This window comes from Morus notabilis, unplaced genomic scaffold, assembly GCF_000414095.1.
Source record: "Morus notabilis unplaced genomic scaffold, ASM41409v2 Scaffold454, whole genome shotgun sequence".
NCBI lineage: Eukaryota > Viridiplantae > Streptophyta > Magnoliopsida > Rosales > Moraceae > Morus > Morus notabilis.
The window spans coordinates 86,013-109,592 of NW_010365165.1; the positions used below are offsets into that span (position 1 = coordinate 86,013).

At 32.8% G+C, this 23,580-nt stretch overlaps 2 protein-coding genes across 3 annotated transcripts; one reads left to right on the plus strand and one right to left on the minus strand.

The window, feature by feature from the left end:
* Positions 1-10,221: 10,221 nt before the first annotated feature.
* Positions 10,222-17,892, plus strand: LOC21393275 (putative 1-phosphatidylinositol-3-phosphate 5-kinase FAB1C). Of its 2 annotated transcripts, none has more exons than XM_024171819.1 (11): positions 10,222-11,521; positions 11,829-12,650; positions 12,746-12,899; positions 13,012-13,356; positions 13,528-14,286; positions 14,376-14,707; positions 14,786-14,912; positions 15,079-15,243; positions 15,334-16,836; positions 16,955-17,221; positions 17,533-17,892. In XM_024171819.1, the coding sequence occupies exons 1-11, from the start codon at positions 10,944-10,946 to the stop codon at positions 17,785-17,787; spliced, it is 5,307 nt and encodes a 1,768-aa protein (XP_024027587.1). In that variant the 5' UTR covers positions 10,222-10,943; the 3' UTR covers positions 17,788-17,892. The 2 variants fall into 2 exon arrangements, with proteins under 2 accessions (XP_024027587.1, XP_010105766.1); XM_010107464.2 differs by having other exon boundaries at positions 11,829-12,611.
* A 1,385-nt stretch (positions 17,893-19,277) lies between these two features.
* LOC21393276 (uncharacterized protein At1g66480) lies at positions 19,278-22,720 on the minus strand. The gene is made up of 2 exons (XM_024171818.1): positions 21,767-22,720; positions 19,278-19,575 (listed from the first exon to the last, which is right to left on the minus strand). The coding sequence occupies exons 1-2, from the start codon at positions 22,436-22,438 to the stop codon at positions 19,516-19,518; spliced, it is 732 nt and encodes a 243-aa protein (XP_024027586.1). The 5' UTR covers positions 22,439-22,720; the 3' UTR covers positions 19,278-19,515.
* Positions 22,721-23,580: the final 860 nt, after the last annotated feature.

Genomic DNA, 23,580 nt, shown 5'->3' on the forward strand with positions numbered 1-23,580 from the left:
TTGAGATCTAAATATATTTCACATCGTATTTTTCTGTGATTGCACTAATAATATATTCTTCACATCTTATGCCTAAGGTTTATTTTACACAATCAGAAACTAAACTGTTGTGAAACTTTTTATTTTTTATTTTTTTGTCTCTGTAATATATAGAAGAATTCTTCAATAGGATATGAAAAAAATACAGTCAAAAGATCCAGTTTTAAACTATCTGCTTTTTATCAAATTATGTTGAGTTGTTATACTTTTTTAATTTAATATGATTTGTTCGATAGTTTAAAATAGTATCTTTCTAGTCCCCACTTAATTGTCCAAAAATGTATTCAATTTCTGAGGTGAAAAAAATATTGAGCAGCAAGGTCAACGGAGTTTTCATGACCAGTATGGCTACCCTCTTGTGGTCAATTAAACTGCCCCCACACATGGCTTTCTGTCCCTTTTTTTCAGCCCCTTATTTCTACTGTACATACTTGAAGAAGAATTGGTTCAAAAACAAAAACAAAAACTCTGTCCAAATTTTCATTTTCATGGGTTGCCATCTAAAGATACCAACTATTTATGGGCTGCCTCTGATTACTTTTCTAAATTTAAATCAAAAAAATTAAAGTACATTAAAAAAAAAAGAAAAAAAGAAAGAAAGAAAGAAAGAAACCCCTTGAAAGGCAGTGTAGAAAGATTGTAGACAACTTTTGTGCTGAAGATGTCATACCCTTTGAACACTGTCCTTTAAAAAAGATGGCTCGTATCTTTTATTTGAGATCATAGTCACCAAGCAATTTGATCTGAATTCCTTCTCATTGGAAAATGGGAATAGAAAAGAAAAGAAAAATATGCTCCTTTCTAGAGCAAGGCCAAACAAACAGAAAAGCCCTGTGGTTTGGTTTCAGCTGCAATCTTAAACTGAAAACAATGAAAAAAGAAAAGAATAAAAGTGATTGGTATTTTTCTTTTCGTGTACGTTTATCCCTGACATGGAAATTCATTTCTCTCCAACCATCTAGGGGTACGAAATGAAACAAATAAATAGTTATTATTTTGGTTCATTATAACCGGCCTATGCGTTGCTTCATATAAGGTTATATTATTTAAGAGGAACATTTAAAATGTGACAGGATTTGACCTACAAACTGCTATGCCTAAATAAATATTTACCATCCAATGGGGCGTCTCATATTTGATTAAGGATAAACTAGAGAGATTAGGTGAAGAGGGAAATTAGAGAGCCAATCAAAATTACCTGCCAATACCCAGAAATGCTATATCTAAAAAGAGATTGGAGGTTTGGTCTGAGTCTTTTTCTCAACTTTTAATAGTTGTGCTGCTATTATTCTTCACCACATTGGACAACATCCTCTTCTTTTTTATTTAGTGGTAATCTTACAAACGATCCTGAGTTTTACTGTCAAATCTCACTTTTGTCCCTCACTTTTAAAGCGTCCTAAACTTAATTAGAATCTATTTATTTGTTTGAGTTGTAGTTCTTTTAATCAGCTGAGTGTTAAAAAGAAAAATAAATATTGACGATTTCAATTAACAGGCGTTTATTTTACATTTTCAGTTCACATCAAAATCACGTGTATATTTTGTGTTATATCAGTAGAATGCTATAATCTATTAGAATAACATGCATATTTCGTCCACTTTTAAAAACTATAAAAAAGACTAAAAGTGAAACAAATTGATAAATTGAGAATGAGTTTGTGACGTTTTAAAAATCGAAGACAAAAATGATATTAAAGATAAAAAAAATTATTTGTGAGATTAATCCTTGTATTTATTATTTTTTCTTGTTGTTTTTTTTTTTTTTTGGTTACTATTAAGTAGACATCTTTAGCAAAATAAAGTTACCCTATCCAGAGCATATAAACCTATTATTCTTATGCAAAACCTATTATTCTTATGAAAGTGAAACTCATCTAATTATTCTCAATTATAGATCAAAATGACTTAATATAAGTCCATACATGAGCCTCTCGTAAGGTAAGATTCACACTGATTAAATGACTGAAAACGAATATTTTTGACATTGGCGAACATTCTTACAATTCTCCACTCACTATAAAGATAACACCAAATGCGCGTATAGGTTAAAAAAAAAGAGAAATTAAAAAAGAAAAGGTTATAAAAAAAATAAAAATAAAAAGAGAAAATACTGAGTACGAAACTAAGATCAAGTGGATAAAAATAAGATAACACCAAATGCGCGTATAGGTTAAAAGAAAAAGAGAAATTGAAAAAGAAAAGGTTATAAAAAAAATAAAAAAATAAAAAAAAGAGAAAATACTGAGTACGAAACTAAGATCAAGTGGATAAAAATAATGAGTACCGTATTGCGACTAGTAGTTAAAGAATAGTCCTTGGTACTTTTTCAAAAAGCTATTTATACTAATCCAACCTTAGCGTCACTTTTGTCCAATTACAAAGAGAATCCTCAAATTTTCTCAACCATTGCAACTTTTTTCTTTGTCATTAGATGGCAATAAGCAATAATGCTAGCTCAAACCAAAAGTTCATAAGTGCGATTGAGATATTTACCAACTGATTAAAGAGAAACTTTGGAAATAAAGACGCGACGCAAAACCTTAGTGGATTTATATGCCCAGTCAATGTCATTAGAATGACCTAGCCGACCATGCCCGAAAAACACCAAGGCATACTACAACAATTACAATAGGAGGATGACAGAGAAAAATTACGGTACGACATGGAAAAAAAAATCCAGCTGATAGAACTCAATTACTTGTTTAATTTTTAATGTCTTAATTAACGTATAACTAATCACATTATGACATAACATTTAATAGATCTAAATATTAAAGTAAAGAAAAGTTAGTTAAAAGATATTTCATTTTAAAAAAATGATGTGGCACAATCTGATTAATTAGAAACCATTTTAGATATCAAAATCGGACAAATGATTTGAATCCTAACTGATAGTTACATTTATAAACCATCTGATTATTCTGTTAAGTTGTCATACTTTTCTTAAATTGGTATGATTCTTATATCATCTAAGAATTCTTTATGATGTTATATCATTATCCATATAAAGTTCTTTAAAAAGAAAAAAGAAAAGAAAAAGAATAATTTTTTGGTTTCAAATTACATCAGAATCATATCACATTAAGAAAAGTAAGATAAATTAAAGAAACTTGATGAAAATATAATTATTAAAAATTGTATCCTACTAAGAGAACAAAATTTTCATGTCCTACCACACTTTGCAAAAAAAGAAATAAAAAAGAAAATCTAATTCGCGTCCTGAATCATTAGAATATTTGTACATTTGAGCTCAAGTATTCAAAGATAATGCTATAAGATACTCAATACTTTAAAGATATTAAGTGGCTAGTTTTTAAGATCAGGGGCTAATTTTTTTTTTAAGGTGGATGATGACATTCCAATTGCATCATGCTTATAATATGACCAACCCCATCTCTGTCATCAAAATCAGACAAATGATTTGAATCCTAACTGATAGTTACATTTATAAACCATCTGATTATTCTGTTAAGTTGTCATACTTTTCCTAAATTGGTATGATTCTTATATCATCTAAGAATTCTTTATGATGTTATATCATTATCCATATAAAGTTCTTTAAAAAGAAAAAAGAAAAGAAAAAGAATAATTTTTTGGTTTCAAATTACATCAGAATCATATCACATTAAGAAAAGTAAGATAAATTAAAGAAACTTGATGAAAATATAATTATTAAAAATTGTATCCTACTAAGAGAACAAAATTTTCATGTCCTACCACACTTTGCAAAAAAAAGAAATAAAAAAGAAAATCTAATTCGCGTCCTGAATCATTAGAATATTTATACATTTGAGCTCAAGTATTCAAAGATAATGCTATAAGATACTCAATACTTTAAAGATATTAAGTGGCTAGTTTTTAAGATCAGGGGCTAATTTTTTTTTTAAGGTGGATGATGACATTCCAATTGCATCATGCTTATAATATGACCAACCCCATCTCTGTCTCCTAGAATTGAATATAAACAGCATTAAAATTGTTAGGGGTTATAGACTTCTAGCTCAATGGGGTGTATTAAAAGCTTTGATTTTTACTATTAATATTTAATCACAAGTTGACATAAAAATTAGATTTACATTTTCTATAGAGTTTTTTTTTTTTTTTTTTCTATAGAGATTTTCAAGTTTCTCGAAAAATTAAAAATTGGTGGATGAGTTTTCATTTGGCCTTATTTTATGGATGAGGAAACGTTTGTTTTTGTTTTTTTTTTTTTTTTGGGGCCTTTGTACACTTAGGTCTCGTTCACTTCGCGGATTCGAGTTTTCAATTCAAGCTGAGATGTGACATTTTCTGAGAGCTTTTCATTGTAGTAAAAAAAATTAAGGCCACGTTCATTTCGTTGATTCGAGTTTAGAATTCGAGTTTTTCTACATAAAAAGCTCTCACAAACAATCACATCTAACTTTTTTGCTACAGTAAAAAGCTCTCACATAAAGTCACATCTCAACTCGAATCAATGAACTAAACGGACCCACATGACATTTTCTGAGAGCTTTTTACTGTAGAAACTTAAAACTGAAAACTCAAATCGGTAAAATGAACGAGACCTTAATTTGACAAGGCATAATTAATAATCTATAAAGAAGAGTGGCATGGATTCTGCTAAAAAAGGGAAAAGAAAAGAAAATCCCCAATAAGTAATTCAACAAAATAACATATCCTTCACATGGAGGTGAGTCATGAATGATGATGATGAATGGAAAATTGTCTAGGGGCGGCTTGCCTCTTTATACACCCTCTTATTCTTTTGGTGACTATTTGCGTGTAGGAAATGATGTAACTTTAGGACAAAAGTGTGGGTGTCCATACAATGTAATAAAAGACTTTGCAATAAATTCCAATTTGGGAAAATGGGCATGCTGAAGATTAAGAATAAAGTGTACATACTATATACTATATAATATACATACTATTAGTGTATAGTTTAACCAAAGAAAACGCCAATAAGAAAACTGAAAATAATAATAATAATAATAAAGTACCATCTTTCGGCACGCCAAAGTAGTAGAAACACAACACACACACCTTTGCAGATGTTGCCTTCCCACCAAACCAACGCCAAACAAATGCTACCAAACCCCCTCCTTCGTTTGCTTGTAGATTTGTGTGAGACATGCCATCTGACTTCTTTCCTGTATCGGGAAAAAGTTTTGTGTTTCCATAGCATTATTCATGTGAAAAAAAATGATGTGATTTCTCTCTTGTCATGACCTTAAATGGAGTTTCTTATAAATTACTGATAGTTTCTATTTTCAACCGTTATATATGTATTAAAAATTATCTATTTTAATATTTTTTTAATTTAATAATTAAAAATTAATATTATTAGTAGGTCAGACCTCCATTAAACTAATATGTCAGTAACACTTATAATACTTGCAATACATTTCACCCCACTCTTTTGGTACATTCACAAGTCGATGGCTGCAGCCCGAGGATTAGGATAATGCGTTATAGATTACTCTTTCTGCGCCAATTAATGTGATATTTTTTGAGTTCGTTCAATATAATATTATAGTGTGTTATCGCCATGTGTAACCTAAAAAAAATAATATTGCATTTAATATCTAGAATTTTTTTTTTTTTGGCTGCAATCTAGAATTTTGATCTAAAGATTTAAATCGTGACCCCAATGACTTTTCAAATGAAAAAAAAAAAAAAAAAAGCAAACAATTACAAGCTAACACGGTTAAATATTTTTGTTTATTTTTATGGATAATAAACTTGTACATTCCTTGACACGAAACAAATATATATGTGTGTATGTATGTACATATATAATGCACGAATCTCACACATTCTCAACCCAGAATCCATACGAGTTTTGATTTCCAGTGGTAGCATGTGAATCTATATGATGACTTTAGCCTTTCTAAAATGCATTGATTAGGGTGGAATGAAGGAGAGATTTCCACCTTGGTAAAAGGAGAAAAATTTGCACAAGTTTGTTTAGTAAGGTAGATCAACCTCAATTGGTATGCAATTTAGTTGAAAAGCTTGAACAATAATTGCACAACTAATTTCAACATTACATTAAATAAAACTTTGTTAATGCCTCGTTATTGACCCTAATTAATTCCCACGTTGCCCTTTTCAAATCTAAGTTAAGTATTGCAAGTAAATATTGAAAATTTAAGTTCTTAATGAAGGGTCGTTAATTTCGCGTGCAGAATATACTTTGCATCAATTTCTTACTCCCATGTCCATAAAATTAGGAATTTGTAATTTCACATTCAACGTACATGGCATTGAAAGAATTGCTTTTATCAGAGAAACTCATTTTTCAAATTGTACACATATGATATGTACGGACATGCAATTCTGTTACAAGGGGGAAAAAAAAAAAAGGGATTTCTTTGGTGATTTTGTCATGCCTAACTACGGAATATATGGATCTGGGTCAAGAGAAGTCGATGTCTAATATATACTAGATTTAGAATAATTCATTTTAATATGGAAAGACATTTCAATGTAGAAAATACGTTTTCTTTCTTTCCGGTAAGGGTATATAACAAAATATTTTAATCTAGGTGAAGGAAGTAAAATGATAAAAGAGAGATTTTCTCTCATGTTATTTAGTAAAAGAGACAAAAAGTGAAAAAAAAAACATCAAATCTAGTTCATTTCACAATAATAAGCCTATACATATATAAATATAATGAATAATTAAAGTTAAAATAATTATTTTACATCTTATTTTTTTGTTAAATTTTTTCCCTCTTCTTTTCTTTTCCAAAGCTATAAGGATTATTATTGGGCCTGTGAATTTTCATTTTCCTTCATTTCTCATTTCTTTTCTACCAAATAATTTAAGATTATATTTTTTTCTCTAAAAAAATATTTTCTTGAATTTCTTTCCTCTCCCTTTTACACTCTACCAAACTCAGTGTTGACAGAAAAGGTATAAAAAAAAAAGACGAAACAAAGATCTTTTTTTGGCCTTGTGCTTTCTTCTAAGCAATAGAAGAAGAGAAACATAAAAGCATCTTCAATACAATACTATAAATGATGTGTCAATTACAAATTTAACATTTGAGTATAAAAAATACTCTATAATACAATGTTATTTGTTGTGTTAAATTTCTCATATGCTATATTTTGTAATAAATTTCCCACTAAGTCTAGCATATGAAAAATTTAACATTTGATTGCTATTGATTGAACATTTCATGTAATAAATGTAACTTTTGCATTTTCTAATTATTTTAAACATAAAAATTTACTTTTACAACTTTCCCGCCAAGTATCCTTTGTGGCAAATTTCCACTAAGTAAACTTTGTAAACTTACTTTGTGATAAATTTCTCGCCAAGTATAGCATATGAGAAATTTGACATTTAATTGTTATTGGTTGAAATGTTTACTTTTTCATGTAATCAATGCAACTTTACATTTTCTAATTATTTTAAACATAAAAGTTTACTTTTAGAACTTTCAAAGCTTAATAATTATGAACAAAAGTAGATTTAACATTTCAAATAGCATTATGCATCAGAACAAAAATGAAAATAACATATTATATAACACCTTTTGATGGTAAATATACAATTGGTATTAACATTTATATTGGAGATGGTCTAAGTCAATGCTTTTTAATCAATGTTTGAATAGTGTATGGAAAAGATCTTTTCCATTTCAAAAGAGTTTTTGAAGATGTTTGAATAAATAAATCAAAAGTACTTTTGTTGTAAAAAGTAGTGATAAAAAATGATATTAGATGAAATATTAAAAAGGTAAATAAATTTTTTTTCATAAGTTATTTTTTTAAAAAGTACTAAGAAGCTAACTTGTTTCAAAATATAAAAGTCAAAAGCACTTTAACATATCCATCTAAACAAACTCAAGAGTAACTTTTGGATTATAAGCTAAAACTACTTTTTTTAAGTCATTCCAAATAGAGTTAGAGCCTTAAGGTACTTTTGAGCTTGTTTGGATGGATACCAAGTGTTTTTGGCATTTATATACTATTTTAAGGGCTTGTTTGAATTTGTTTAAAAAAGTTATTTTTAACTTATTTAGGGCATGTTCTTTTAACTAACTCAAATCACAACTCAAATTTTTTGTTACAGTATTTTCTTTCACAAAAATTCAAATGTAACTTTTTTACTAGTGTTTTCTCTCACATACTAAACTCAAGTTATTAACTCAAGTCCGAGAAAAGAACATGCCTTTAGTCTAAAAGTTGTTTTTTGAACTTGTTTGGATGGATAATCTTAAAATACATTTAACTTTTTTAAGCACTTTTACAACAAGCCATCTCCTTGATGTTATGAAAAAAGTGCTTATGAAAAGCTTTTTTATTTACATTTTTAACTTTTTATTTGTGAACAACAAATTAAATATCTCATTCATATTCTTTTATTATATTTTTTATAATAATAAGTGCTTTTGACTTTTTTATCCAAACATGTTCAAAAGCTTTTTTTAAATATAAAAATATTTTTTCCGATATTATCCAAATACTAATAAAAAAGCTCCAACTTATACTTATCTTCTTTTACTACTTAAAAATATGAGTACAAGTTATCCCAAATAGGCCCTAAAACAAGTCACCTTCTTAGTGCTTACGGAAAAAAAAGCTTATAAAAAAATTTTTATTTACATTTTTAACCTTTTGTTTTGTGAATGAAAAATAAAAAATTTCATTAATATCCTTTATCACGTTATTTTTTTTTTTTTATAACAAGAAGCCTTTTGACTTATTTACCCAAATAAGTTTAAAGTTTTTATCTATATTTTTGTTCTTCTACTACTTGAAAGTAAAAGTATGAGTTCTCTCAAACGGCCCTTTAAGCATGTAAGCATGCAAATAATTAATAGTCTGTTTAGTTCATTGATTCAAGTTTTTAATTTGAGTTGAGATGTGATTTTATGTGAGAGCTTTTTATTATAATAAAAAAATTATATATAAATATTTTTAAGAGTTTTTTTATTATAATAAAACTCAAATTTTAAACTCGAATCGATGAACAAGGCTTTAATATAATCAATCACTAATTACAAATTGACAGGAATAATCGGGTCAAAATCAATGACCCGTTTATTTTGACACACAAATTCACAGGACTCCGTCGCCCAATCTGGATTCAACGGCGTGCGTATAACAACACGCGCCGTAATTAAAGCATGTACATGTAATGAAATTTCAATACGGAAAGCTTATAAAAAAAAATTCAATACGGAAAACAAAAAGGAAAAATAAAAAAATCCTAAAAATTAGCTACAAAATAATCCAGCAAAAATCCCATTTGCCCCCAAAAATTTATTTTAAAACTTCTCTCTCTTACACTGATTCTGACCAATCAACAAAAAAAAAACTCTCCCAAACATAAAAATAATATAAAAAATAAAATAAATCAGAAATGGACTTATTTTAAGCTATAATTAAAGCATTACGCTGCAACTACTACAAAGGTTTTGTTCACTTTATAAATTTAAATTTTTAATTTGAGTTAAAATGTGATATTTTATGAGAATTTTTTATTGTAATAGAAAAAATTAAATGTGACATTTTTTGAGAAATTTTTTACTGTAAAAACTTAAAACTGAAAATTCGAATCGGTGAAATGAACGAGACCAAAAAAGCTCCTAATAATCCATAATAAATGCCATATTAAATAAACAAAAGAAAATAATAAAAAATAATAATTAGTGTTGGTTCTTTTTGAAACCAATATTTTAATAGAGCTGGCAAGAGAGAGAGAGAGAGAGAGAGAGAGAGAGATGAACGGAAAAGTGAAAGGAGAGAAAAAGAGAGAGAAAATAAATCTGCTGAGAAGTAAAGAAAAATGGTAAAGAGAAAAACCAGTATTAGTAGTACTAGTAGTAGAAATAGAAGGGAAGGAAATGTGGGAATGGCGTTCGAGATTCGAGCTTATTCCCGTAGAAAGGGAAACTTCGCCGTACTCCTCATTTTCCTCCTCTTGATTCTCATTCTTCATCGTCTCTAGAGAGAGAAAACAAAAAGATTATTATTTTTATATGATTTTATTATTATATTGATTGATTATATGACATTAAAGAATTAGCAGATGAGGAAAAAAAACTTTGGTTAATTAATCTGTGGAATTTCTTAGCTTAATTATTCCTTTTCTTTTCACTGTTGCTTGTTTCTCACTTCTTCTTCTTCTTGTTCTTCTGCTTCTTGTTCTTGTTCTTCTTCTTCTTTTCTCTCCGTTCGAGCCTTTTCTTCTCATGTTTCCACGGAGATTTGGGCTGTACGGAGCGCCAAAGCGTTGGGGATTAGGGTTTCGTGATCGCCGGTTTTCGGATTTGAATCGCTCTGATGCTCGAATCCGTCGTCAGATTTGCGCTTGACGAATCTGGGATTGGTTAGGGAGTTCTTTTGGAGTTTTTTTCAAACTGTTTTCGTTGTTTTTGATTTTTTTTCCCTTGTTATTTTGATATGTGTTATTGTTGTCGTTGATTAAGGTATTATTGTGATTGTGGATTTGGTTGTAAATAGAGATAGAGTTTTGTGCAATCGTGTAGTGGCGTTGATTTTCCTCCGACGAAGTATTTTGTGGATTCTTGGAGGATTTGTTTCTTATTCCAAAATTTTTACAAAGGAAAAAAGAAAAAAAAAAGAGTAAAAGAAAGTCAAAATCAGTTCTAAACCCATATAACAAACAACACATTTCCAAATCTTAAAAATCGCCCACCGTTTTTATCGTGGGTTTTGTTCTTACAGAAATAATTTTTGGTCTAAAGTTCTTACCAAAGTGTCTGTCCGAGTAATTTGCGTCCGAGGGAAAAGGAAAGTAGATATTTCTTTTTTCATTTTTTTTGGTTGAAAAAGAGAAAAAAAAATACTAAATTTAGGTGGAGAAGGGGAAAAAAGTTCAGTTTTTGAGGAGAAAGAGCTTGGTTTGGGAATTCATTGTTGGGTATTTTTTACATTCTATGGGAATACCTGATACCTCACTATTAGATCTAATAGTAAAGGTTAGGTCTTGGCTTCATTTGGGAGGAGCAAGTGATTTACAGTGTTTTTCCGGCGAATTCGAAATGCCCAATAACAGTAGTAGCAATATGTGTTGTGATTGCCATTCAAACTTCACCAATTTGTGCCATAGATACCATTGCCAAAGTTGTGGTAGGTGGTTTTGTGGGAACTGTATCCTGGGCTCTGAATCACTTGTTGCAACAAAGAGCAATGGCGGTTTGGGTTCGGAGAGTGTCGTCAAGTGTTGCAAGTCTTGCTCTGAGATCAGGGATAGGAAGGAAGTTGGGAGGAAATACAGTGAGAAAGTTCACCCTTCGGCTTCTCCCCGTGGAAGCCCCGAGCCGCCGTCTCCTTGCTTTAATGGTGAAAGAATCAAGTGCCCCGCGGGTAACGAATCGATTCAGAGTGATCATTTTTCACGGTACCTTGATGCCCGGGATTATGGCTATTCTCTCCATGCATTGACAAGCAGGAGTGTGACCTCATTTAGTGCTCACCCGTCTCCTGTATCCGTCCGTCGCCGCTCTTCCAGCAGGTAATCTTTCGTTTAGATTTTGATGTTCGTTTAATAGTATAAAGTTTTGTAATTGGATTCCTTGCATAAATTTACTTTTGACGCTTTTAAAACTGTGCAAAGGCGTAATATATTATTTGTGGTACATGTATGCCTTGTTATGGGATTAGTGTAGTAGTGCTATTGGGAAGTCTACTTAAACTCCTGATTTGTATAACCTTGTTAATATATTTTTTTGTAATTTGTTTGTCTGTTGTCTATTTTTCTCTCCATTGGATGTATTGCTTGCAGCATTTAATATTTATTTATTATTATTTTTTTAATATAGGAGTGATGAAGAGGAGGCAGAGGATTCTGGGAAGCACTTTTTTAGCCTTACAAGTGAATACTGTCATGACAATTCTGATATAGATTCAATTAGTTTTAGTGCTAGACACGAGGATTTTAACTCTCAGTCAGTGGGATCAAGTCCTTACGACAGTCCCTCTAGGAATGATTTTACTTCTTATAGAGGGCTTTCTGTACATAAGAAGGAAAGCCCAGTGTCTCGCTGTGACGGTCACTTTGCTCAAGAGCCTGTTTTAAAAAGGCCTGAGTTAAATTCTGAGGATCCAGATAATACCGATGATTGCTCGGATGACTTGTCAACTTTCCGTAACCAGTATGAGAGGAAACAAAGGCCGCTGGACTTTGAACACAATGGTCTTCTCTGGTATCCCCCACCGCCTGAAGATGAAAATGATGAGGCAGAGGATGGCTTTTTCAGTTATGACGATGACGATGATGATATTGGGGAATCAGGTGCATTGTTCTCGTCAAGTGGAAGCCTTTCTAGCTTGTTTCCAGCAAAGGAGAAACAGAATGAAGGTAACAAGGAGCCTCTTAGAGCCGTGGTCCAGGGGCATTTTAGAGCTCTCGTGTCACAGCTGTTACAAGGGGAAGGTATCAAAATTGGTCAGGAAAATGGAGTTGAGAACTGGCTTGACATAGTTACAACAATAGCCTGGCAAGCTGCAAATTTCGTAAAGCCAGACACAAGCAAAGGAGGCAGCATGGATCCTGGTGATTATGTAAAGGTCAAATGTGTAGCGTCGGGAAATCCAAGTGATAGGTACCATCTCCTTGGAAGTTTTGAGATGCTTATGTCCAAGTACAGTTTTTTTTTTTTTTTTTTTTTTTTTTAAATTTTTTTCCCTACGTAGATATGTTCCTAATATTAATTTCATGAATTTGTTGTGTATGCAGCACCCTTGTAAAGGGAGTAGTTTGTACTAAAAATATAAAGCACAAGCGTATGACCTCACAATACAAAAATCCTAGATTACTAATTTTAGGAGGAGCACTAGAATATCAGAGAGTACCAAATCAGTTGGCTTCTTTTGATACGTTGCTACAGCAGGTTCTTTCTTTGTGTGCTGATCTTTTATTAATTAAGGATTAAAAGTATGGTAATTATTAAAGAACGAATAAAAAGTTTCTGGTTTTCGTTTTTATGTTTCTTTCTGATACAGGAAAATGATCATCTGAAGATGATTATTTCAAAGATTGAAGCGCTTCGGCCAAATGTTCTGTTAGTAGAAAAAAGTGTCTCATCATATGCTCAAGAACATCTATTGACGAAGGAAATTTCATTGGTGCTCAATGTTAAAAAGCCATTACTGGAGTGTATAGCACGGTGCACTGGTGCTCTTATTACACCATCAATTGATAATTTTTCAACAGCCCGATTGGGGCACTGTGAACTATTCCATTTAGAAAAGGTTTATGAAGAACATGAGAGTACCAACCAGTTCAACAAGAAACCATCAAAAACGTTGATGTTTTTTGAAGGGTGTCCAAGGCGATTAGGTTGCACGGTAATGTTTTTCATGTGTGACAAGTTTATGTTTCATTTTCTATGGCGGAAATGTCTTCCAATATTCTTCTCGTGTCTTTTTCATGAGCTGCATTTAATCCACTAATTTGTCTTGTAGGGAAGTTCAAAATGTCATTGTCTCTTAACAAAAATATTGTGGTTTCTCTTGTAGGTTCTGTTGAAGGGCACAAATCGTGAAGAACTAAAGAAGGTTAAAAATGTCATTCAATATGCGGTTTTTGCAGCTTATCATTTATCCCTTGAGACTTCCTTCCTTGCGGACGAGGGTGCTACCCTGCCAAAGATGGTACAGGGACAATCAATAGCTGTCCAAGAGAAGGCAACTGCTGCTCCTGCAATTTCTGTGAGCACCGATTTGATTGCTTCAACTAATTCTGAAGCAGTTCCTGAGGGTTCTGCTCATCATCCAGAAAATGTGGGTCTCAATCCAGAACTCGGACGATGTGAACCTTTCTCTGGGCATTTTAGTCCAGGACATGGTTTTCCTACATCAACTGATCCTGTGGAAGGCGTGGTTGGAAATGTGCTATCCGATGCATGTGATAATGATTTAGCATCCAATATCACTTTAGACTCTTCTTTAGATCAATCCCATGAGAGAAAGGACTCCAATGCACTCTCTGACATTGGAAGTCTTTCCCAACCAGAATCGCAAGTAATATTTTCTCAGGATGAGAGACAACACGAAGAGGTTTACGAGTTGACGAGATCCGAAAGGGTTGATGAAAATGAGGCTTCAAGTGAGTACTTCTCAGCTGCTGACACTCACCAAAGCATATTGGTATCCTTTTCTAGTCATTGTGTGCTGAAAGGAACTGTTTGTGAACGTTCTCGGCTTATGCGCATAAAATTTTACGGCTGTTTTGACAAGCCTCTTGGGAGATACCTCCGTGATGACCTTTTTGACCAGGTAATTTTGTATGGGTTTCCTTTGCCTATTTTTGTGATTCTTGGTTGTAAGGTGAAATTAACAATTAACTTTTTTCCCCCTATTGCCAGACATCGTGCTGTCGATCATGTAAAGAACCAGGTGAAGCCCATGTCTTATGCTATACCCATCAGCAAGGAAATCTTACAATCAATGTCAGGCGTCTTCCAGCTTTAAAGCTTCCTGGGGAACGAGATGGTAAAATATGGATGTGGCACCGTTGCTTGAGGTGTGCACTTATAGATGGAGTTCCACCAGCGACCCGTAGAGTGGTTATGTCAGATGCTGCTTGGGGGCTTTCTTTTGGAAAGTTCTTGGAACTCAGTTTTTCAAACCATGCAACTGCAAATCGCATTGCTAGCTGTGGTCATTCATTGCAAAAGGACTGCCTTCGATACTATGGGTAGCTGCCAAAATTCAATTATCTTTTAATCTTTGAATTGTCAAGTGTAATGTTTGAACAATGAAAACTTTTGTACAGGTTCGGGAACATGGTTGTGTTCTTCCGGTATTCCCCTATTGATATCCTTTCTGTCCATTTGCCACCATCAATGCTTGAATTCAACGGCGATGTTCAACCAGAGTGGTTAAGAAAAGAGGCAACACAGGTTTAGGAAGCGCCTTTTTTATTTTTTATTTTTTATTTTTTAACTTTCTGTTTTGTTTTTGGCAACATTTTTGAAACTACAGCCAGATATGGATCCGATTTTATTTTATTTTTGCAAGTCTGATTATTGTTCTAATAATGAACTGCATGTTGCGTGTTTTACACAGCTTATGAGAAAAATGGAAACCTTATATGCGGAGATATCTGATGTGCTTGATGTTATGGAAGATAAAAGTAAATCTTTTGGGCATGAGTTGTCAGATACAAGCGAGTTACTAAACCACATCATGGAGCTGAAAGATCTCGTGAAGAAGGAAAGAAATGATTACATTGTAAGTAGGAAATTGAGAATAGTTTCATTATTTATCTCTCTTACATGGACCGGAAAATAATGGCCCTAATTTAATTTTCTTGAAAAATAGGCCATGCTGCAACCGGCTATTATGGAGATTTCACAACCAGACCAAATGTCTGTAGACGCCTTGGAACTCAATCGCTTAAGACGTTCTCTTCTAATTGGTTCACATGTCTGGGATCGTCGATTTTATTCACTTGACTCTCTTCTTAAAAGGAATTCACTTTCCAGGTTTTCACAAGGGGATTTATCATTTGCTCAGCCCTTAGAGTTGAAAAGTGATTCGTCGTGTAAGGATGACATTGACCATGGAAATGATGGAAATGTATCTGAATCTTTGAAACTACCCGACTCTCTGGAAAATGATCCACTTTCAGATCACAGAGAGCCTAATATACCACCCTGTGAGCCTTGTGCACCTGAAGACAGCAAACTGATCTCATGTCATCATAGCGGACAGGAGGAAACTCATACAGATGGGGAAATTGCCAAGAATGTGGCGTTGTCTGAAAACACTCCTTCCGATGAAACTACTCTTTCCGAGAGAATAGATTTTGCTTGGACGGGTACTGATCCACTTCCAGTGAAAGCTCAGTTTTGTGTGGATGGGCTTCAAAATGGTCCTATCAGGCAGGCAAGTCAAAGTGATAATCCACCCTTTAGAAGGCTTGCACTTCCAGCGCGAGTTCATTCTTTTGATTCTGCTTTAAGAGTTCAAGAAAGAATCCGGAAAGGATTGCCTCCTTCTTTGCATGTGTCAACACTACGATCTTTCCATGCTTCTGGAGATTACAGGAATATGATCAGAGATCCTGTTTCTAGTGTAATGAGGACTTATTCCCAAGTACTACCACAAGAGGCTCAGAAGTTGAATTTGATTCTTAGTTCCACACCGTCATTTATCTCCTCTGCATCTCATGTGGCTGAGGGCGTCAGGATGTTGCTTCCCCAGACGAGCCAGGAAGATATAGTTGTTGCTGTTTATGACAATGAACCCACCAGCGTAATATCATACGCCTTAAGTTCCAAGGAATATGATGACTGGGTTGCTGATAAGTCAAATGAACAAGAGGTTGGCTGGAGTACTCATGAGAGCAACAAAGAAGATTCTGCAGCTTCTACCTTTTCAGCCTGGCAGTCTTTTGGCTCAATGGACTTGGACTATATCTGCTATGGAAGTGGAACAGAAGATGTTCCATCATCCATGAGTTCCCTATTTACGGATACGAAAAAATCTCCGCATTTGAGGCTTTCGTTTGGGGATGATAAAGTGAAGTTCTCGGTTACGTGTTACTTCGCTGAATTATTCGACTCTCTAAGAAAGAAGTGTTGCCCTAGTGAGGTAGATTTTTTGCGGTCCTTAAGCCGCTGCAAGAGATGGAGTGCACAAGGTGGTAAAAGCAATGTGTACTTTGCCAAGTCGCTAGATGACAGATTCATTGTTAAACAAGTCACAAAGACAGAGTTGGAATCTTTTGAGGAATTTGCACCTGAATATTTTAAATATCTGACACATTCCCTTAACTCGGGAAGTCCAACTTGTCTTGCTAAAATTCTTGGCATATATCAGGTTAGGCCTTATTTTTATCTGCGATGTGTGTTTATTTATGCAATCTTGTACGTGATTAGTTAGATACCCAATATCCTTGTTTTTTCTTGTAGTTCTTATTCTCTTGGTGCATTTCCAGGTCACCACTAAACACCTGAAAGGCGGGAAAGAAACCAAAATGGATTTGATGGTGATGGAGAATCTTTTCTTCAAGAGACGTATCTCAAGGATCTACGATCTAAAGGGTTCTGCCCGATCTCGTTACAATCCCGATACAACTGGGGCGAACAAAGTACTTCTAGACATGAATTTGTTAGAAACATTACGTACAAAGCCCATATTTCTTGGAAGCAAAGCAAAGAGAAGCCTGGAAAGAGCTATTTGGAATGATACAGCCTTTTTGGCGGTAAGCTTCTTTCGCTCTTCTCTGTTATGATTTTCACTTAAAAAAAAAAATTCAACCAATTTCTTTCCTTCTCTGAAACGGGAAGAGAATTTTAAAGTTCTTAATGTTGGTCCGTATTTGCGATACATAAGATAAGATAAAAATCAGAATAAAAAAGTTTGAAAATTTGATGCTTCAAAAAACCATTGATTTTCAGTAGGATAGAAAACACATTTTCCCAGAAGCTACTATTTTTACATCGGAATTTGAATATCTGGTTTTTCATTTTCTATTTCAATATCGTTATCGACCTGTGCCGTGTTTGTGTTCAGTCTGTTGATGTGATGGACTACTCTCTGCTGGTTGGAGTGGATGATGAGAGGAAGGAGCTGGTTTTAGGGATAATTGATTTCATGAGGCAGTACACATGGGACAAGCATTTGGAGACATGGGTTAAGGCCTCAGGAATACTGGGTGGTCCAAAGAATGAATCCCCAACAATTATTTCGCCAATTCAGTACAAAAAAAGGTTTCGCAAGGCAATGACTACATATTTTCTCACTGTACCTGACCAATGGTCTTCATGAACAACGTGCATGATTGCATTCTTTTTGTAGCAAAGCATGTGTTGAATATTACTAATAAATTATATGTAGGGATTATCATCTTTGCCTAAAAAAAAAAAAAAGGAGAATGAGATCCCTTTATTGATTCATTTATAAATATATCTGTTTTTTCATCTCTTTTGTAAATTTTCTAAAGTGAAAGATTTGACCACTTTTGGCTGTACTTTTTCCCTTGTATGCAACTTGCATCTTTCTATGTTTTTTCGTGGACCACGAACTAAAATTCGCTTGTGTAAATTGTGCTTGCATATGCACATACGCAAAGTCGCTTAAAAAGTTTAATCTTAAATGACTTTATCAGTGAACATCTTTTTCCCTCTTTTTTTTTTTTTGTGTGGGTTTATAAAGATAATCACAATTAAGGAGAAGATGTAGTTAGAATAGGTAAGTCTAACAAGATAGAGCCCAAAATCCAAGTACCGCACTAAGGAGATGCGTGAACTATAGAACTATTTTTTCATATAGGCAAAAGGTGGAGGTTGGAAGAGAGATTGCTTCAAAGATTAATGCAAAAAAAAAAAAAAAAAAGGAATAATAATAATAAAGAAAAAAAAAAAGAAAAAAAAAGGGAAAACGAACATATTTCATGAATCATAGGCGAAATTCAAGACATAAACATAATTGAAAGAAAGATTGCTTAGAGTTGGGGGTGTGAGAAAGCGAACCATCAACTTTTTTGCTTTGAAACTTGGTGCTTAGTAGCGAACTAGACTATGTACCACTTGTTTATAGTATCAATTATTTGACGGTTCCATCAAAGCTGAAAGTTTTTGTTTTTTGTTTTTTTTTTGAATAGAGGTAAGTCGTTGGATCTAATCTAAAGAAACTTGATCATTATGCTTAGTAGGAACTATAAAGTAGCCAGTAATTAAGTGTAGTTTACGGATTTATATAATATATACACATACATATATAAGACTTTGTGTAATAGCTTTTCATATGAGCTGAAGTTTTCGTTTCTTCCTTGTAATAGGATAATTCTTGGATAACTTATGCCAAAAAAAAAAAAAAAAAAAAACCTTAATACTAGCCTTGTTTTAAACTGATCATTCTGTCTAAATTTTGTTAATATTAAATACTTTTTCATTTAATGTGATTTTAATCATATCTAATATTAAAAAACATGTACCATCGTTATGTACTCTTACCATAGAAGTTCTACAATGTTACTCTAGTTCATGCCACTTTTCTGTAACTATTTTGCTATACATCCTTATAGTCACTTTCAGCAAAATATTCGGTCGTGAAATGATCATATTATAAGTAAGAAAGCAAGACGGGTTGAAACATGGTTTTCAGTTTATATTCCAAAGCTCACACGCAAAAAAAAAAAAAAAAAAAAAAAAAAAAAAAAAGAGAAAAAAAAAAAAAAAAAAAAAAAAAAAAAAAAAAAGAGGAAAAAAAAAAGGTATACATATGTAGCTGCTAAAATTATCCTCAAAACGGATATATTTTGAACAAAGCTAGCTTATACATATATAGTTATTATTCATATGGTCCATAATTTACAGAAGTAACATCCCAAGCGATTTGGTTGATAAGAAATCTATGCGTGCGGGTAAAAGCATAGATGAATATATATATATATATATATATATATATATGTGTGTGTGTGTGTGTGTGTGTGTGTGTCTGGGGAACCACTTCGCTAGATGCATTGATAAACTTGCTATATATAGATCATAAGAATTAAGCCACAGCTATTTGAATCTCTCCAGCTTCACTGATTGGGCGAAAACTCACTCGTTTCTGCAAAGTTTAACAACATTTTGTTAGTTATATATGAGTACTAAAAGCCTTTCAAATAAATAAATATAAATATATATATATATGTATATATATATAGTCGGCATAATTTCTTTTGAAACAATTCGATGAAGTACTACATATAGAAAAAACTTGAAGTTATTTACAAATGTGCGTGTATATGTATATATTATATATATACTATATATAATGCAACTGAACCTGGCTGGCTTGCCAGCAAAGTTCATTTAATGTATATAACAATTTCCTAACTTTTTCTTTGCATTTTCTTGTGTATTATAGCTAGTTCTCGGCTATCTGACGTTAATATCATTATCAATGCATTTTCATGGGCGAAAAATAATAATTAGTATAAGATTTCAAAATACGTGCATTCACATCTACGATCAATTTGAAAGTTTCAAAGGAATAAATTTTTTCCCTCTAAAAAGAAAAGAACAAAAGTTGTCGTCGCATATGCCAACAAATTAGTTCTTGTTTTGTTATTCTTTTCTTCAAAATCTTATAAAAATTTCTTTCTACTGAATGTCAATGACTTTGTCAAATTAAGAGTAGAAAAAAAAAGTCAAGCCAGATTTAAAAAATAAATAAAATAAAATTATTTGCCTCAGTATCAATTAATAATCTGTTATTAGAAGAATATAACACGTAGATATAAGGAATAAAAAAAAATCCTAATTAAGGACTAAAAAGCTATATTATCCAATCGGGAGTGAATGACTTCAATAAAGTTTTGCAAGGTCGTAGTGTGTGTGTGAAAGTGTTATAATGGCGTGCTTTTGACTATTGGAAAATACTTGGAAGTCATACATGTGTTTTATTATGCCTAGGCGCTATTTGGGCAAGACAAGTACAATTTGTTTTTTCATTCACAAGTGGGGCTTTAGGATATTCTTCTCACCAAGCAAAAAATGGTGGGAAAAGAAACTTGACCATGCCAATGATATTCTTCTCATCAATGATGGTAAAATAATCTGCTTTCATTAATTTGCTTTATAATACGTTTCACATTTTGCCTAGAGTTTTGCAATATTTTGCTCCCGTAACTTACATGGTCCAAGACAAATTTAGAAAAAAAAAAAAAAAAAAAACAATACTAATACTTTACTAAATGAGAAAGACTATAAGGACACAATTAGATTTATACATTTATTCACTTTGTTTATCAACTTTAGCAATTATCAATCGATCCATTTGTTTTTTAGGAGCTAGTTCACATCTGAAGTCTAATATAATCAAATCACATCATATAATAAAGACGTTAGACCTATATACACATGGCAATTTGTGATTGTACAAAAAAATAGGTGTTGTGAAGTACTACTCATTAGTTATTAAAGTTGGGCATGTAAAAAGTAGTTAAAAGTAGTTAATTCTCAAAGTTGGGCATGTCTTTTCAAATAAAAAAAATAAAAATAAAAGTTTGGCATGTGAAATGAAGATGCTTCGATCAACCTCTCCCACAAAGGCTCAAACCGTGATTAATTACCAGCCTATATTGACTAATTACAATTACTACACACACACACACATATATATATATATATATATATATATATATGTATGAAACCTTAAGTCAGCCAATTAGGATACACGGGAATATTAATTGGTGTGGCTACCATTTAACTTCTTCCTAATTTGTTTAAGTAGTGGTGCGGATTGCGGGAGAAAATTGGAAATTAAGAGCAGGAAGAGCGGGGTCAAAAAGTGTGACAAAAATGCGCACACAAAAGTTGTATTAATGATTCTCATAAAGTTCAGATGGAAATATACGGTCTCCAGAATTTTTTAATGGTGATCTCGGAGATGCCTAATTAATGGACTCTGAAAAGTAAAAATGAAAGCAGCACACAAATTTGGCCATAAATCTAAAGGTAATTGATTTTGATTAAAAAAATCATTTACTGTACCCTTGCATAACTTTCAGTTCCGTACACCAAGTGATTTGTGAATGTTATCTTCCCTTAGTCTAATGCCTTAACCCATAACCCTTATCCGAAAATGTGCATCTAAATAGCTAAAAACAAAAAACAAGGGGAAAAAAATAGTGAAACATAATATCCTACCGTAAAAAGCTAGGAGAAGAAAAAAAAAAAAAAAGGGAAAAAAAATGATCATAATAAAGTTTGAGTTGTGATTTAAACTGAAGAAAAAAGAAAAAAAAACGCAGTACCTGATTCGCCTTGACACCATGTCCAACTCCTCCATCAATTCCATCTTTCCAATGCACATGTTGCTTCACCATTCCAAACCCATCTCCCCTACTACTAGTACTACTACTTGCACTTGTTTCGCCATCATTACTATTAATATTTTCATCATTATAAACACCGCCATTCTTCACCAAGCAAAGATCAACAATCTTCTCAGCAGCCTCAGCTTCATCTCTACTCTCCTTCATCAGCCTCTCCACTTCCGCCCTCGGAAGCCTCATCCTCACCCTCACACCACTCCCACCGCCGTTCTCCGACGTCGACTCCTCCGGTAGAACGCTCATCGGCTTCATTATCGAGAGGTCCGACACCGATCTCCTCGCCAGCATCAAGCTCTCCAGCCTGTCCTTGGCGCTCATGTTTATCCCCGACCGAACCCTCCTCGGGTTTTTCTCTTTCGTCACCTTCGGAAGCTCCACAAGGAAATACAACCTCTTTGGCTTCAACTCTTGGTTGGGTTCAAGAGGTCTTGCTCTAGTTCCGTAATGCTTTACGGCTTCGGATTCTAGCAAAACATGGCCTGGATAGTCCTTCACCACTTCACCGGCTTGAATTGGCGTCCTTAGCTTGAATTCTTCTCCGGTTATTTTCATCACTTTTGCGGTTTTTTTGCTTCCTAAAGTGTTGCCCATTTGGTGAAGTGGATTTGTTTAGCGACTAAGAGGGTTTTTTCAATGATTTGAGAAGAAAATAAGGATTATGGTTTTTGTTGTTGGAATAGTAGTAGTAATAGTAATAGTAATAATAATAATAATAATATTAAGTGTTTGTGGTTTTTACCAAACCATAGCTAAAGCGGCTGATCAAGAGGTGATGATATTGATGGTAATGGTGGTGGAAGAGGCAAACATGTTGGTGGGTGCAAGAAAGAGACGTGGTTTTATTGGGTAGATGAGAAGGGCCGTCTCGTTTGGTCAATAAAGAAAGGCAAAAATTTTGAAAATCTTTGGCTCATGTTTTGGAGTTTTGACGAAAACAAGCTAAAAGTACGTAGGAGTATCGCTTTCAACCATATAATAAGGATCGGTAGATTATTATTACATTAATTAATGGAGCTTTCTATAGGGATACGTGTGTGTGCTTTTGAAGGTGAAAATAATGAAGGTTCAAAATCACTTCCAACACACTAGCGGAACCCGAGAAAGATTAATGACGGTTCAAAATAAATCCTACTGATAAAATATATATATGTATATATTTTCTAGTTACAAACTAGTTTTCATTATATTTGTAATACGTGAATTTTAGAGTTCAAATTTGTCAAAAATTGATTTTTTCAAACGATCAGAAATTGTCATAAAAAAAATTAAACTAGTGCATACAAATCTAAGATTGGTTAATCACTAGTTCATGATAAAAATTGGTGGAACGTAATCTATCTAAAATTGATTAAAAACTGGTTGTGATAATTAGTGATGAAACCCATGCATATTTTAACCATTTAATACTCTTTCCAAGAACAAATTTTCATCGTTGAGGCGACTAAATTCCATCATAGAAAGCCCGTGACGAGTGGAACAAAAGATGATTAGGAAATCAGTTTTTGTTTTGTTCAATCCAAAATAGTTTTTACGGTAATCACGGCACGGATATTCAAATTTTTGATGTTGAAGTTCAATAGATTATATGTGAAAATTTTGACTTTGTTCAAATACCAATTACACAACGAAAATCCAACTCCATGTGATTTCTAACGGTTTTTCAATTTTGTACATAAGTACCCTTTGAAGTTCTACTAATTTTCAATCTTCCTGTTGTGGCTGCTTTACTTATA

Bases quoted from the DNA above. Each gene is read 5' to 3' on its own strand.
- LOC21393275 (XM_024171819.1), top strand. From the start codon at position 10,944: ATGGGAATACCTGATACCTCACTATTAGATCTAATAGTAAAGGTTAGG. The intron at 13,357-13,527 runs GTAATGTTTTTC...TTTCTCTTGTAG, and splicing joins CAAGGCGATTAGGTTGCACG to GTTCTGTTGAAGGGCACAAA. The intron at 14,913-15,078 runs GTTTAGGAAGCG...TGTTTTACACAG, and splicing joins TAAGAAAAGAGGCAACACAG to CTTATGAGAAAAATGGAAAC.
- LOC21393276 (XM_024171818.1), bottom strand. From the start codon at position 22,438: ATGGGCAACACTTTAGGAAGCAAAAAAACCGCAAAAGTGATGAAAATA. The intron at 19,576-21,766 runs GTACTGCGTTTT...TAAACTTTGCAG, and splicing joins ATGGTGTCAAGGCGAATCAG to AAACGAGTGAGTTTTCGCCC.